At 36.7% G+C, this 16,847-nt stretch overlaps 2 protein-coding genes across 4 annotated transcripts; both read right to left on the bottom strand.

The window, feature by feature from the left end:
- Positions 1 to 2,887: 2,887 nt before the first annotated feature.
- Positions 2,888 to 6,629, bottom strand: mylz3 (myosin, light polypeptide 3, skeletal muscle). The gene is made up of 6 exons (XM_046837782.1): positions 6,499 to 6,629; positions 6,107 to 6,134; positions 4,651 to 4,794; positions 3,788 to 3,958; positions 3,541 to 3,618; positions 2,888 to 3,349 (listed from the first exon to the last, which is right to left on the bottom strand). Exons 1-6 carry the CDS (start codon positions 6,499 to 6,501, stop codon positions 3,321 to 3,323), a joined length of 453 nt encoding a protein of 150 aa, XP_046693738.1. The 5' UTR covers positions 6,502 to 6,629; the 3' UTR covers positions 2,888 to 3,320.
- A 3,373-nt stretch (positions 6,630 to 10,002) lies between these two features.
- On the bottom strand, positions 10,003 to 16,796 carry lancl1 (LanC antibiotic synthetase component C-like 1 (bacterial)). 3 transcript variants are annotated; one of them, XM_046837779.1, is made up of 11 exons: positions 16,666 to 16,796; positions 15,210 to 15,318; positions 15,012 to 15,129; positions 14,392 to 14,599; positions 14,150 to 14,297; positions 11,977 to 12,123; positions 11,709 to 11,891; positions 11,334 to 11,510; positions 11,115 to 11,187; positions 10,857 to 10,935; positions 10,003 to 10,592 (listed from the first exon to the last, which is right to left on the bottom strand). In XM_046837779.1, exons 2-10 carry the CDS (start codon positions 15,294 to 15,296, stop codon positions 10,859 to 10,861), a joined length of 1,218 nt encoding a protein of 405 aa, XP_046693735.1. In that variant the 5' UTR covers positions 15,297 to 15,318; positions 16,666 to 16,796; the 3' UTR covers positions 10,003 to 10,592; positions 10,857 to 10,858. The 3 variants fall into 3 exon arrangements, with proteins under 3 accessions (XP_046693735.1, XP_046693736.1, XP_046693737.1); XM_046837780.1 differs by having other exon boundaries at positions 16,581 to 16,682; XM_046837781.1 differs by lacking the exon at positions 16,666 to 16,796 and adding an exon at positions 15,442 to 16,392.
- Between the last annotated feature and the right edge of the window lie 51 nt (positions 16,797 to 16,847).

The following is a 16,847-nucleotide window of genomic DNA, read 5'->3' as shown; positions in this document are numbered from 1 at the left end:
CATTGTAATAACAGATCGAACTTTTGGCAAAAAAAGAAAAACCTGATGTGTAATAACAATGTAATAACAATTTAAACTATGTAATTACATTGTAATTACATTGTAATAACAGATCAAAATTTTGACAAGTAAAAACCTGATGTTTAATAACAATGTAATAACTATGTAATAACTATGTAATTACATTGTAATAACAGATCGAACTTTTGGCAAAAAAAGAAAAACCTGATGTGTAATAACAATGTAATAACAATTTAAACTATGTAATAACTATGTAATTACATTGTAATAACAAATCGAAATTATGGCAAAAAAAAAAACCCTGACGTGTAATTACTATGTAATAACTATGTAAAAACTATGTAATAACAGATCAAAATTTTGACAAAAGTAAAAACCTGATGTTTAATAACAATGTAATAACTATGTAATAACTATGTAATTACATTGTAATAACAAATTGAAATTTTGGCAAAAAGAAAAAACCTTATATGTAATAACTATGTACTATTTATGTAATTACATTGTAAAAACATTAAAATTCTGGCAAAAAATTAAAAACCTGACATGTAATAACTATGTAATAACTATGTAATTACATTGTATAAACAAATCAAAATTTTGGCCAAAAAGAATAAACCTGACGTGTAATAACCCTGTAATAACTATGTAATTACATTGTAATAACAAATCGAAATTAGGGCAAAAAAAAAAAAACCCTGACGTGTAATTACAATGTAAAAACTATGTAATAACAATGTCATAACTATGTAACAACTATGTAATTACATTGTAATAAATCAAAATTTTGGCAAAAAAAGAAAAAACCTGATGTGTAATTACAAAGTAATAACTATGTAATTACATTGTAATAACAAATAGAAATTTTGTCAAAAAGAAAAAACCTTACGTGTAATTACAATGTAATAACTATGTAATAACTATTTAATAACTATGTAATTACATTGTAAAAATAGATCGACATTCTTGCAAAAAAGATAATAACCTGAAGTGTAATAACAATGTAGTAATGTAACAACTATGTAATTACATTGTAATATCGAAATTCTGGCCAAAAAGAAAAAACCTGACGTGTAATAACAATGTAGTAACTATGTAATAACTATAATAACTATGTAATTACATTGTAAAAACAGATCGAAATTCTGGCAAAAAAGATAAAAACCTGATGTGTAATAACAATGTAATCAGAATGTAATAACTATGTAATTATATTGTAATAACGAATCGAAATTTTGGCAAAAAAGAAAAAACCTGACGTGTAATAACCGTGTAATAACAATGTAATAACTATGTAATTACATTGTAATAATGAATCGAAATTAGGGCAAAAAGACAAACCCTGACATGTAATTACAATGTAATAACTATGTAATAACAATGTAATAACAATGTAATAACTATGTAATTACATTGTAATAAATCAAAACTGGCAAAAAAAGAAAAAAACAAGATGTGTAATTACAAAGTAATAACTATGTAATTACATTGTAATAACAAATAGAAATTTTGGCAAAAAGACAAACCCTGACATGTAATTACAATGTAATAACTATGTAATAACTACATAATTACATTGTAATAACAAATCGAAATTATGGCAAAAAGAAAAAAAACTGACATGTAATAACAATGTAGTAACTATGTAGTAACTATGTAATAACAATGTAATAACTATAATAACTGTAATTACATTGTAAAAACAGATCGAAATTCTGGCAAAAAAGATAAAAACCTGACGTGTAATAACAATGTAATAAGAATGTAATAACTGTTATTATATTGTAATAATGAATCGAAATTTTGGCCAAAAAGAAAAAACCTGACGTGTAATAATCATGTAATAACTATGTAATTAACTATGTAATTACATTGCAATAGATCGAAATTTTGGCCAAAAAGAAAAAACCTGACGTGTAATAACCGTGTAATAACAATGTAATAACTATGTAATTACATTGCAATAGATCGAAATTTTGGCCAAAAAGAAAAAACCTGACGTGTAATAACCGTGTAATAACAATGTAATAACTGTAATTACATTGTAATAGATTGAAATTTTGGCCAAAAAGAAAAAAACCTGACCTGTAATTACAATGTAGTAACTATGTAGTAACTGTGTAATTAAATTGTAAAAACAAATCGAAATTTTGGCAAAGTAAAAACCTGACGTGTAATAACTATGTAATAACATTGTAATAACATTGAAATTCTGGCAATAAAATAAAAACCTGACGTGTAATACCTATGTAATAACTACATTGTAAAAACAAATCGAAATTTAGGCAAAGTAAAAACCTGACATGTAATTACAAAGTAATAACTATGTAATAACTATGTATTTACATTGTAATAACAAATAGAAATTTTGGCAAAAAGAAAAAAACCTTACGTGTAATTACAATGTGTTAAGAATGTAATAACTATGTAATTACATTGTAATAACGAATTGACATTCTGGCCAAAAAGATAAAAACCTGACGTGTAATAACAATGTAGTAACTATGTAGTAACTATGTAATAACAATGTAATAACTATAATAAATATGTAATAATGTAATTACATTGTAATATCAGATCGAGACTTTGGCAATTAATAAAAACCTGCAGTGTAGTAACCATGTAATTGCATTGCAATAACTATGTAATTACCTTGTAATAATAAATCAAAAATTTGGCAACTATTTTAAAACCTGATGTGTAATAATGGCAAAGGGTCATTCCTCATAACAGCCTTGTAGACTCTCTCACTAACAAGTATCTTGTCTACCTCTGAGAAGTAACATTAAATAACTTGCCAGTTTCTGATGTACTGCTGTGAGTCATATACATACAAAATGTAAAAACAAAAACAAAGACCAATAGGAACTTTTGGAAAAAGTGTTTATTGCGAAACGTGAGTGTGTGAGGTCTGGGCAGAACGGGGAAAGCGGCCAAGTGTCGTGCCTTTAACACGGCTGGAGTGTCACGGGTGGCCGAGGTGAACAGAAACCGCACCCTCACTTAATGAGCGGACGGTGACTACTCCCTCGATTTCCACCAAACTGTGGACCACTGTCCCCGGGCCGAACAGAAAGAAAAGATGCAAGGCCAAAATAAACTGCATTTGGGGGGCTGACTTCAAGAGGGAGAAAAATGTGGGCAAAAAGGCAAAAACTCGAGAGAATGCATTTAGAAATGACACCTCATAGTCCTTTTTTGTTGTTCGGTTGGTCTTCAAAAACATAGTTGACTTTGACACCATGGGGTCTGTAGATACACCACCTTTCTCTCACCACTCCCTTGGAGAGGGGGGCTTCTTACACAGACAGGACGTGCTTGACAAAGGCTGTACAAAGAGAAAACAATAAACAACAGATATGATATGATCCACTTTTAAAGGCCTGATAAGCATCAATGTTGTTAATTAGCAATGCACAATTCTGTAATATGTCCAGAGGGATCCATGGATTGGGGCTATCTATAAGCTTTTATTGTTTAGAGTACAGAATGTTAGACTGTTTCAGTAGAAAGCCTTACCTTCATAGTTGACAGAGCCGCTCTCGTCCTCCTGTCCTTGCATCAAAGAGTCAACCTCAGGCTCAGACATTCTCTCTCCTGTAGAAGTGTTTGGCATTTAATGTTACAAGTTTATTCCATCAATAAAGAATCAAGTTCTTGGAAAATATGTTCAGGACCAACATTTACCATGATAGTTTTGAGGAAAAGACACTTAATTTACCAGTGCCTACCACCACTTCCCATATTCCTATACTTGTTCACTTACCCAGTGTGGACAGCACAATGCGCAGTTCAGCGCCCATCACTGTGCCGTTGCCTTCCTTGTCAAAGACACGCAGACCCTCAACGTAGTCATCATAGGTTCCCTTCTGGATAGCATCTACTTTCTTCAGCATGGGCAGGAAAGTATCAAAATCGATCCTCTTATTGGCCATTTCTGGAAACACACAATGCCAATTGTGAAACACGCACTATCAAGCTTTACTAGCGCTTTCGAAAAAATGAGGGGTCTGTGCTGGAGATTGTTACACACCTGCTTGTCTATGAAACAAGTCAGGCGTGGTTAGCCAAGTCAAGTCAAGTGGCTTTTATTGTCATTTCTACTATACACAGTGGTACACATTACACAGTAAAAACGAGACAACGTTCCTCCGGAACCCTGGTGCTACACTAAACAACATAGAGCTACAACACAACACAAAGCTACATAAAGTGCATTGAGTGCAGCCTAGTGCAAACAGTGCAGACAAAAAAAATAAATAAATAAATAAAACAAACAAACAAACAAACAAATAAATAAATAAATAAACTATACTAGAATAGAAACTAAATAGAAAAATAAAAAGCTAAGCAAAGTGACTAGCTGTAGCATATAATTTGAACGAAGATATTTGAAGAAGATATATATATATATATATATATATATAAAATTGGTAAACTGAAATTAGATTCTTGTTTTAGGTCCAGGTTTAAGTGTAAGGCTATAATGGAATAATTATTTTTGAGAACTAAATACAAAGTTTATCAAGGTGACCAAGCCTAAAACAAACATTGTTTGTTTTTATTTACTACATTTAAAATAACATATAATAAACAATTTGTAAGGAAAGAAGTCAGTTGAGATCTTGCCTTCAGCAGATGGGCTACCCAGAATTCCTTTGACGTCCTTGTTGGTTGGGTTTTGTCCCAGAGCACGCATGATGTCAGCGACCTGATTGTAGGCAATTTTGTTGTCGCCAACTCTGTCAAAGAGACCAAAGGCCTCTTTGAAGTCTAGAGAAAAGAGATTGAGAGATATTTAGGCCTTAAATTCTCCAATACACTGGCTTTATCAAGCTTACAATCTATATACAATACATATTACCATTTTAAAGATTTCCATTCTGTTATTCTGTTATTTCTCTCACGAGGTCAAAGAAAGTGAAATGTTCCCCTTGCTCTGAGCTCAACACCATTCGCTAATTATCAAGGCCAACTGTGTGTTCAAGAAGACAAGGAGTGACCCTCACTTGGCATTGCTATTTCTATGGGTCTAAATGGAAAGTGATACAGTGACGGATTGATGGCTGGACACGGGACCAGCTGTCCACTCTTTAAGGCTCCATTTGGTGCTGTGTTAGCTGATACGTCTTAAGGAAACAGCTTTGGCCAAACATGGCCAAGTGTAACTTTGGAACGCTGACTGAGGTGTAATCCGCAACCCTAAGTTAACAAGATATCTTTTTCTGGCACTGCAACTGTACACATGCCTGCGATTCTTGAAAGACAGCGGGGAGCGCAGCAATCTAATTACGAGGAAAAATTAAAAAGCACGCTAATCCGCCATAGCTTTAATTATCCAACATAAGTGTTGCAATGAATCCTTGGACTGGGTCCCGTAAAGCTGGTTAATACAAGCATTTTTGACTAGAAGATTGAAAAGCGCTTCACATTCACATACTTGATATAATCCAATACATTTAAATATATGCAATTTTTTTATTCCAGGGTAAAAGATTATTGCGGGTTTACTGTAATTTAATGTCTTACCATGGGTGTACACTACAGAACACCCTCCACTACGGGATATATTTAGCCTCACTTTTCTTAAGGAGTTTGTTTGGTATTTCAACACTAGTGACTAATTGCATAACATTCGCTTAAAAAAAAAAAAAAAATACATTTTATATATATATATATATATATATATATATATATATATATATATATATATATATATATATATATATATAATAAATTTTTCAACTAATCTAAGATATTTGTTTTATATTCAGAGAATTGTGGTATGATTTTCACTATAGGTTTTAGGGTTGTGTTTTGAAATGAATAATTAATATATTAATAATGAACCCTTCAAAAGTCGCCTGTTATGCGAGTCGGTTTTGATGAATGAAAATAAACTAAGAGTCTGAAACAGAGCCCAGGAAAATCTGTAACACTAAATGTACACCTGGTTTCAAAAATGTATATTTACATACATAAATGCTCCAATCAGCACTATTTTTCCAGATTTAAGATCATTTAAGAATGTACTAATAAATATATACAACTTTAAAGTATTTATACACAACATTTGTATACTCACCCTCAATCTGGTCAGCTGTGAAATCAGTCTGGAAAATTCAAATACAAAGTCATTCTCTGTTACATGACTAAAAAAAGGTTAATAAATACATAAACGTTGCTAAAACTAAACACAAAGGTTTGCTTTTTTATATAAATACTGGATTTTATTAAAAAATAATTGTATGCTTATTTAAAAAAAATCTCAGTGTACACTTTATAAATTTTTTTTTTTACACTAAATGCTCACTGCTTTGTTTCAAAAACCCTTTGGAAAAAAATCCCTTTATCACCAGCATCCACTGGCAAACGTAATCCCAGATTTGTGCCCAGAGATCGAAAAGACGGGTTTCTGCACCAAAATAAAGAGAGAGAGTAAAAGAAAGAAAGCAAGAAATATTCCCAAGTACACACCATGATGCAGTTTAGATGGAGGGGAGAAGGGGCACAAGTGAAGAAGCCGTAGTCCCAGGAGAGTGGTCCTGATCGCTGGGTTCGAGGCCTTCTTATTTAAGCTGGGCCGCTGATGTCACAGGGAGGATCGGTTGACGCTCCATGACTTTCTTTAACTTTCTTAGGGCAAGCTGAATGCTCGAGACGCGCCCTCCTCTAGGGCACTTGGGTATTTTTAGATTTACTCTGTGGGCCATTTTTTTGGAGACAGTCTCGAGTTTTGGTCAGCATTAAATTGATTCATAATATACATACAAACTGGAAGAACTGACTGCTCATCAGTGGATGAGTTGTGCACCAAAATTGAGTATTTAATGCAAATAGGATCAGTGATATTTTTAACTTGTGATGCTTAGCCTCTTATGGTTATATAAAGAGCTAAAACACAGAAACTGTTTACTTGGGTTGGATACTATGAGCTGTTTCTTTTTGGGGGATATTTTAATTCATTTAATTATCAACCCAAATTACTATTATTGAACATAATTGTAATCTAGATTAGATTTTATGATATGACATTATATTATCCAAACCCAATATCACAGTTAACAGAACATTATATAAACAGGATGAAAAAATCAAAAAGTTTTTTTTTTTGTTACAGAAAATTCAAGTCTATTTATAGACAAGCGCGCATGCTGATTTAGCAATTCTAGCCTAGCTGTCTACATCGCTTGCTCTAAAACTAGCTGTGGATTTAGCTAAATATAACTACAGAAGCTAACCAAGTTCAATGAGAAAAAACTAAGTAGTATATTGTTAAAAGAAGAAAAAAAAAACGCTAGCAAACATTATAACAAGTAGCAGGTTAGCAGGGTATCAAGCTACCGTAGCATGAACGGATTATGCACAGTATCTTGTAATACATAAATAAGTTTGTGTTCTATCAGGAGGAGGCCGACATTCAGAGATAAAGACGGCAGTCAATTAGAAAGCTCTAATCCAGCAAATTATTTAAATAATTTTTTTTAAAGAGAGGTGGGCAGTCTAGAACTCGTGTATACCAAAGAACGATGTGCAAATTCAGAAACACAACTTCACAACAAAGAATACCAGTGCATTAACAGGCCTCTAGTGTGCAGTCAGTCAATCTATAAGCTGAACAGTCAAACTGTTTATGAATTCCTGTAACTGTTGTTGGAAGTCGTTGCTTGCTCACCGGAGACTCCTTCATCACCATGCATATCTGGGCTTGTAAATAAGTTCTTAAACATGATTCCTAATCCCTGTCTGTCTTCTCACCAAACTAACATGTGTCAAGTTTTATAACACTAGGACACATGGGGATTTTAAAGGACAGAGAAGAAGGTGTGGTCTCTATGCTGGTCAGTACCAGTGAAGAAGGTGTGGCCTTTGTGCCGGTCAGTCCCATCTAAGAAAGGGTAACATCTATGCCTGTCAGTCCAGGTGAAGAAAATGTAGCCTCTATGCTTGTCAGTCTAAGTGAAGGTGGTATGGTGTCTATGCGTGACAGTCTCAGTGATGAAGGTGTGGCCTTTGTGCCTGTTGGAACCATTTAAGGTAGTGCATCATCTATGCTTGTCATGCTCATGAGGAGGTGTGGCCTCTATAATAGTCAATCACAGAGAAAAGCGCTTGGCCTTTATCGCTGCCAATCGTTGTATGTATTAATTTATCTTACTTTATCTTATTTATCTTTAGCCACAAGATGACTCAAGTTCTCACATTTCAGGAAGGTTGCCAAACTTGATTTGGACTCTTGGAATCATATGCAAGTTTCAATGAGGGATCTCAGCTGGAGGGAAAGTAGAGACAAAAGAACAAATCTATGCACAAAGTATGAACTGGAAATGATACAGTTGTGTCATACCTTCAGTGCAAAACTATCACAGCAAACACCACATGTCCAAGCAGTTGTTGATGAATTTTATTTATTTTTTGCCAGAAGTCTTCCTTTAACCACATATTGTTGCACAATGAAGCCCTGGACATTTAACAAGTTTTGGATTCTTTTATTAATCCTTAATTTGGGATGTCTTTCACATGTTCTAATATAAAATTCGACTAATTATCTGTATGAGATGATGTTTCTTAGTTAACTGAACGATGCTTAGCACTTCAAGGAATATTGCTTTTGGAAAGAATTCAATAAATACCTAGTTTGTCCGGTACTTCATGAATAACTAAAAGGTTCTCGAAAAGTTTAGAGGTACAGGTGACATTCCAGATCCCAAGCCATTAAAGAAACTGAGACTGAATGATGGATCTGAAATCTTATCATACAAAATTGGAAAAGAAAAAAAACAACAACAAAAACCCCAAGAAAATCATGTTCTTAAAGATGTTCTTGGGTTTCACCACTTATATTTCACCTGCCTATCAGGGGCCATCAAGAGTAACCTGGACAGACTTATTAAATAAACATTATTAATATTTACTCCATAGAGCAGTTCTTGTATATATGGTGGACCTGCTTCATGGAACCTGTGTGTATATTTAGTATGCAGTCTGATCTGTCTTTTCCTACAGGGGGCATGTGCTTACTTTAAAACCTTTCCCTTTATAGGTGTGCTAGGAGAATTACAAAATATCCAAAGCTGCAGGTTGCCTGTTATATTTCAATCCATGTTTAGGAATTTGTTTCAAAAGTAGCCATTAAAGCTATTAGGACTCTTGTTAGATTCTTGTACACTTTACAACAGTCCTCTGCAAGATCTATCTTTAGTTCCTCTCAGTCAAGAGGTGTCAATTTCTTACACTCTGAGACTTCCCAAGGGTCCTAAATGTTTTACACCCTACCCATGTGCCCTAGCAGCAGACCACGGATCGTAAAAAGATGCCTCACACCAGCTTGGGTTACTCCTTACACTTAAAACTGATCCGGGATCAGCTTCATCAGCTGGCCGATGGGGTTTTACACTCTTACAGTTGTAAAGCAAGACAGATCTCAGATCGTGGTATAAAAAAAGCTGTAGAAGTGTTGTGTATTAGTAGCAGCCTTATTTGGATTTGGCAGCAGAATTTTTACTCCTGTTCTCTGCATCATGTAATCACACCTGTGTGTTTGGGTATTTTTTATTTTATACGATTGTGTTCTTCTTTTTAAATTTGATTCAAGTGTTTAATATTTTTACATGGCTTTATATCTTACAAAAAACCATTGTAATTTATGTAATTAAATATTCAAATATTTTTCATTAACAAATAGAATACCTTATGAAACTGGGGTTTATACAACAATATTCATCATCCTTAACTTTAAAACCATCTGCCTATACACTGACACTAAGACCCCTGAACCCTATTAGACCTTTAAGGAGATTCCTGTAAAGTGCATGGAGGGGCCTCTATGGATCAAGACAGGAAGGTGAGCCCCAGCAATATCAACAAACCTTGGGCAGCTATTTTCCTGGCTAAACGTTGAGGGTCACCGGTCAGGAGTTTTAACGTTATAGCTGATCCGCGTTCTCCTTTAAAGACATAAAAATGACTAGTCCATCATGATCATCTTTATTTAGCTTTTATTTCGGGAGCAGAAATGTATTTTACTGAAGAAAAAACACCCAGTGTTACTTCCTTTCAAGAGACAAGATCTATATTGATCAGTTACTAGTAAGACTTGAAGAATAAACTTGCATAAACTAAAGAAATAATGACAAATTTAACTTAAAGTGCAGTACAAGTGCCTAACATCATAACTGCTAAACAGCTCACTGTAATAGAAAAAGCAAATGCTGGGACAAAATACAAAAATATCACATTCCTATTTCTTGACTAATAATCGATAATTCACCAAAGCTAATGCAAAATGCAAAGGATTTCATGCGCAGTTATAGTGCACAGATTTAGCTCACCACTTCCTGACTAAAAAGTTTACAATGTTCATTTTCAAAAAGGAGATAACCCTGAAACATGAACATGGACAGCGAGTAGGACCGTACAATAGGCATGCGCAATTCCCTACAGCATGGGGAGCAACAACAACGTGTGTGTGTGTGTGTGTGTGTGTGTGTGTGTATTAGTGTGCGTTTCCTTTTCTGGAGAAAAACCCCAGGTTGCCGCTGATTATGCTGCGACGTTGTGTAGCAGTGAACCTGGAATGCAACACAGCAGAACACAACAAATCAGGGTCAACGTCCTCATGTGCACAAACTATTCAAATATGGATTTTCATTTGGATACAGCTAAACATTAAAGACGAACACTTAGCCCCGCCCACTTGCTTTATACACAATTATAGCTCACATTCTAAATTACCTGCATTCATGAAATATTCTTTCATCTTAAGTTTTTAATACATAAAATGTTGCTGGCTCAAAAGTTGGATTTATTCATCAGATATATCATTTTTTATTCACCTTTACACCTCGAAAGCTGGAAACTTGGCTATCGTCGGCTGCAGGAGATCAGCCAGGAAGTAAATGGTTCCGGCCATTCCTGCAATAAAGAGGAAGAAATTAATGAAAGATAAATTCGTACTGAATTTTGAAATTGCACAAAATTGCACATACTTTTACATTATAGATTCAATGGATTTAAAATGGTAAAATTCATTATCACAGAATTCATGAAAATAGTATGCCTTTATTGTTATTATTATTATTTCTATGCAGTACCTTCAAAAAGAGAGAAAGGAGTGTCTGGGGTGCGGCAGCCATGTTTCCCATAGTTCATGCACCAATCTGCAAACTAACAACCGAGACATACATATCATAACCAGACACTATTTCCCATCATGCCTCGACGTTTGGATTAGTGATACAGCTTTCGCTAACTAAGGAAAATAAAAGACAACAGTTTATATTATTTATGCAATATTTCGATATATGTGCTACCATGCAGGCCCTGTAGAGGTACTTGGCCTCCTGGGTGAGTTTGAAGAGAGCCAGAAAGGCGTAGGCGTTTCCTGCTGCTCCGTGACACAAGCCGTAACCTTTCTTTAAGAGACCCCTTTGCCAGATCACTTCACCACACTGCATGGCTTCATGCAGGTAATGCTGCTCCCCAAACACCTTCCGGTTAGGAAAGAAACAAGTATATAATACATATTATATTGTGCTGGTCGAAAAAAATTAACACATTCCCTACATAAACTACAACTGATCTCCTAAGAGGTATTTAATATTCAACTGGTGAAACAGGTGTTCAGTTAGTCAGGATTAATCAGGGCATAAACAAGTTCTCTATGGTTTTGTTTCTTTTGATTGTACCTTGTAGGCCTGCAGAAGCATGTAGATAACTCCAGGAGAGCCGTGGCACCAGTGAACCAGGAGATCACGGGAGTCGCCGACACATGGGGGGTAATTACCTGATGGGAACTTCAGATAGCACACATAATCAACGCTGGGCTTCACGAGGGCTGTCATGAGGCTGTGGTTGGAGATGAAACCAGGCTACAGGGAAACAAATGGAACTGCTTAAATATATATATATAAATCTAGGTTTTGCCAGAACATATGCCTCCATTTTAAATTGTACCTGCATGAGATAGTAATAGATGCCTGAAAGGCCGTGAGCGGCACCCACATACTGCTCCTGGTACCACTCGTACATGAGTGGAGTCTGATGCTCCACCCTCATCCTCTGAGCCAGATTCTGACCCGACGCCAACACAGCATCACAGATCTACACAAAACAAACACGGACCACAAGTCAGAACACTGTCAAGACCTATTCTTACTTCATCATTAAGTAACAACTTTCCATAAATCGAGGTTAGATAAAACGCTTGTTATCTCTCAATCCTGTATGCTTGGGCCCAATGGTGCAAGAATGGTGGAACGCCACCTGGTAGGGATTATAATCCATTACATAAGTAGACTTTCTGAGCAAGATATCGTCAGAGAGTTCGGTTAACTCTTTATGTTGGTTTATCGGAAGCCTGTTGGTAGAAAAACACTCTGGTTGATTCACCAGTTTATCACTGTGCACCGAATACCATTAAATGATACAAAAAAATTGGAACTGGAATCAGAATCTGCTCATGCAAGAAAATTGTATCTAGGTCGAGCTGAGCTATGGTATCTGGGTTACTAGATCGTCCCCTTCCTCATAAAGCCACAAGAAGGTAGCGGCTGTATAATAAACCTATGGTAAGACAGCACCATTAACACAGTGAGTAGAACCGGAAAAAATTGTGCATTTACACTTGATACCATTTACATTCAAATTTGCGGCATTTAGCAGACGCCCTTATCCAGAGCGACGCACAAAAGTGCTTAGAGTCTCTATTAATGAATAAATCTACACTGGTACACCAGATTACAAACTTAATATAAATATAACTCTTTAATTCTACAAAGCAAACTTGAAAAGTGCTAATTTAAGTGTTTCAGGAAGAGGTAGGTCCTCAACCGTCGCTTGAAGATAGTCGGGGACTCTGCTGTACGGACATCTAGGGGAAGTTCATTCCACCACCTCGGTGCCAGAACAGAGAAGAGCCTTGAAGTATACTTACCTCTCATTCTGAGAGAAGGTGGTACCAGTCGAGCAGTGCTGAAGGATCTCAGACAGCGTGGTGCAGTGCGAGATGTGATGAGGTCTCTGAGGTAAGATGCCGCTGGTCCATTTTGGCCTTGTAGGCAAACATCAGTGTTTTGAATCTGATACGTGCAGCTACTGGAAGCCAGTGAAGGGAGCGCAGCAGTGGGGTGGTGTGGGAGAACTTGGGCAGATTGAACACAAGTCGTGCAGCTGTGTTTTGGATCATTTGCAGTGGACGATAGATAGATAGAGGGAGAAAAGGAGGGGACCAAGTACCGAGCCTTGTGGTGAGTCACCAGTGGTGAGTCTGCACGGGGCAGATGTGGATCCCCTCCATGTTACCTGGTATGAGTGACCTTCCAGGTAGGAAGCAAACCATTCCCATGCTGTTCAGCAGATACTGAGGCTCCTGAGGGTAGACAAGAGAGTCTTGTTGTTGACTGTGTCAAATACTGCTAAAAGGTCCAGGAAGATAAGAACAGATGACAGCTTGGCTGATCGAGCAGCATGCAATTTCTCAGAAACAGCCAAAAGGGCCGTCTCTGTGGAATGTGCCGCTTTGATCATGAAGATTGTTCTGTGAGAGACAGACAGACAGTTGGTTAAAAACAGTGCGTTCAAGAGATTTAGCAAACAAAGGAGAGAAGTGATACCGGTCTATAGTTGTTGATGTCTGATGGTTCCAGAGCAGGTTTCTTTAAGATGGGAATGACCTTTGCTTGCTTGAAGGTAGTTAGCCAGATGTTAAGGACCCATTGATGATTGTGGAGATGAAGGGCAGGAGATCTGGTGTGATGGTCTGAAGCATAGTTGAAGGGATTGGATCCAGAGGACAGGTGGTGGGATTGCAAGATTGGATGACTTGCAGTGTCTTATCTTCTGTTAAGGTTGTAAAGCTTGACAACAAAGGAGTAGTGGATTACTGGCTGTGTTGTGTAGACGTTGTTGGGGAAAGTGAAGGTCTGGCAGATTTCCTTAATCCTATATAGTGGTATTAAGGATACCTGGCAGGTATCCTTAATACCACTGCTCACACAAAAAAAAATTAACACACCAACACCACCAATTATGCGTACCTTAAGTTCATGTTCAAAAACGACATGAACTGTGTCATTGCACATGTTTATTTTTAGTAGTAAGGTCAAATCTGACTAGACCTCCCACTGACCTGCTGAATGTACTGTGCAGGGATCTTCTCCTGCTGGAACTGCTGGTTGATGAAGATGAGGGAGAAGAGGTAGCCCACACGGCCGTACAGCAGCTCGTTCGGGAGGCCACCTGACCCTTTCACTACTGATCTGTGTGACTCCATCAACCTGGGACGCAGATGTGCAAACACAACATCACAAACGTGAAGCCAAACCCCCTCTGAAACCTTCTGGGACAATCGAAAAGAACGTGATCGTAAACCTGTCGATGCAGTTTTCTGATTCCTGGGTCCTCTGCAAGCGGTGATAAATAACGGCTGCCACGGCGAGCGGCCCGGCGTCTCCGCACAGAAAAGTCACCCATCTCTGGTTTAAACTCCTGAGGCTGCGGTCCACGTACTCTAGCGCCCTCTGGAGGAACGCACGGTCACCGAAGACTGAGTGAAGATGCAGGTAGAGCACGGCGATGCCTAGAATAGTAAACAACGGCATAACGGCTGCTTTAAGTCGTATAAATGTGCAGACGAATCTACAAAAATTGGTGCCCTTGGTAAAAAATTGGTTCAAAGAATTGTATGGTGAAATCTTTATCTAATTAGCTTTAATCAATTTAATAAAAATTATAACTTCATTCCAATTGATTCTCATAGCAACATTATATTTTAATAATAAAAGTTAAATTCCAAAAATGTTTTTGATTCAAATTATACAATAAAATTTTTAATGATGGCTATTAAAAAAAAATAAAAAAAAAAAAAAAAAATATATATATATATATATATATATATATATATATATATATAATTTCAAGTTTTTTGAATGTTTTTTGACACAGTCTAAATTTGATAAATCATGACACGGAGATATTTGAACATCTCGAACCTGCCCAGCCCGTGTATCCTGTGCAGTCGTTCGGATCCGCCGTCTTCAGCCCGTTCTCCATCACGGCCAGCAGCTCTTTAATTTTACCGGTAATACGACCGGCAAAAGTGGGCGTGAGCTAGGAATGGAAAAAAATTACCACTTAGAAGTTTGTGTTCAATATTCATCCCGTCATTTACAGACTTGTGTTGAACTCACTTTGCCATGAGAGTCGAACAGATCCTGTGAGTTCTCAAGTCCATTAAAATCCAAGTAGGGATTCTTCAGAGCTCGCTGGTCCACCATCTTTACACCTCGCTGAACAGGACTGAAGTAGTGAAGACAAGATCGTAGGTTAATTCTCAAACTGAAGCTAGCTTAGTAACATGAAACTTATTTACAGGCAATTTTACTCGTCTGATATAACACCGGAAAAAAAAAGAACAATAACCATGTTATGGAATTAGAACTATTCAACGCCACGGAGCAAATCCCAAAGCACTGCTGAAATCAACCCTCTGTGGTGCAGCTGCTCTAGAAATCAATCACGCATAGATTTATTAAAGGACACGTCCTACTTTTTCTAGCTGCAGAGGAGCCGGAAACGACCGCGTTCATTGGTTCATTGTTTTGAAAATGAGAAAAAATATCCAATTATGTTTAAACAAATTTTTTGCTCTAAATGTAAAATATGTAAAATACACCCAAGTTTCTTCCATCTCATTGTTTTTGCTTTGAGTAATGTGGGTGTGGTTCCGCCAAACAATCCAGATGTTGAAAAACTGATAAACCATCAGGAGCTTCATCTAAGCACGGGAGTCTCACACATGTCCTGCACCATGGTCTACTGGATTTCTGAATATGTTGCTGTGATTTTGCATCATATTCAGACCAGTAAACAAATTCCAGATGTTAGATTGGAAATATTAAGCACTACAGCCTATTGATCAGATTTGGGTATTTTGAGATTAGAATGAGGAATACAACTCTGCGTGATTAAACAAATAGAGAAAATACATGTGTTGTTCTTTAATTGCAAATAACAAAAAAATTCTGAATGACCCCCGATATACAAAAAAAAAAAAAGCAATGTCGATTATTTGACATTTTTGCTGTAATGAAACATTTCGGCTCGATTCTGACTCCGGGACACAGGAGATTCTTCCCAGAAATGTTAACGGAAAGAGCGACACAACGTCACACGATTTCTCCCGTTTCACTTCCGTGTGAAAGAACCGTTACTATGGAAACGATGACTTGCGAACGTTATTCGGCAGCAATCTGACATCATACGGACAGAGTTGTGACGTGTACAACGTGCCATTTGGGCCCTGTGTGACGGCAAATAAATTTATTTACATTTTATTTACATCTTTAACGTGTGAAGTAAAAACACACACGCGCGCGCGCTCGAGCGAAACAGGATGTTAAGCGAAATAATGCTATATATAAATAAATAAATAATAATTATTATTATTACAGACACGAGCAAATATTACATGTAGCGCTACACACACGCCCATGGCGTCTGTCCAGGACGCATCTTATATAATTATACACAATATGTTCGTGCAAACTAAAGAAATTCACCAGAAATCGTTTCGGGTTTTAAAAGAACATTTTCAACGCAAAACGTCGAGAATTAAACCACAACTACGCTGCAGCAAAAACATACCGTGCAGGCTGGGGCTGAATTCCAAATAGTGCTACCCTCAATACGGATGCACACTACGTAGGGTACGAGATAACGCGCCCTACCGACTCTCAAGTGCACTATCACGTAGGATCAGTGTCGGTTTGGGAAACGTGCCAGAGTGTTGACTCTTCTTCGTGTCACAATATTTTGGAGCGCAGCAT

The sequence above is a fragment of the Silurus meridionalis genome, chromosome 24 (genome assembly GCF_014805685.1).
Source record: "Silurus meridionalis isolate SWU-2019-XX chromosome 24, ASM1480568v1, whole genome shotgun sequence".
Taxonomy (NCBI): domain Eukaryota; kingdom Metazoa; phylum Chordata; class Actinopteri; order Siluriformes; family Siluridae; genus Silurus; species Silurus meridionalis.
Note: the sequence above shows the minus strand (reverse complement) of the source record. Positions and strands in the feature narration are given on the sequence as shown.

Coding starts and splice junctions, on each gene's coding strand:
- mylz3 (XM_046837782.1), bottom strand. Junction 3,619..3,787: donor CATTGTGCTGTCCACACTGG/GTAAGTGAACAA, acceptor ACACTTCTACAG/GAGAGAGAATGTCTGAGCCT. Junction 3,350..3,540: donor CGGCTCTGTCAACTATGAAG/GTAAGGCTTTCT, acceptor CTCTTTGTACAG/CCTTTGTCAAGCACGTCCTG.
- lancl1 (XM_046837779.1), bottom strand. CDS start 15,296: ATGGTGGACCAGCGAGCTCTGAAGAATCCCTACTTGGATTTTAATGGA. Junction 15,130..15,209: donor TGTTCGACTCTCATGGCAAA/GTGAGTTCAACA, acceptor TTCCATTCCTAG/CTCACGCCCACTTTTGCCGG. Junction 14,298..14,391: donor TCAGAAAACTGCATCGACAG/GTTTACGATCAC, acceptor TCTGCGTCCCAG/GTTGATGGAGTCACACAGAT.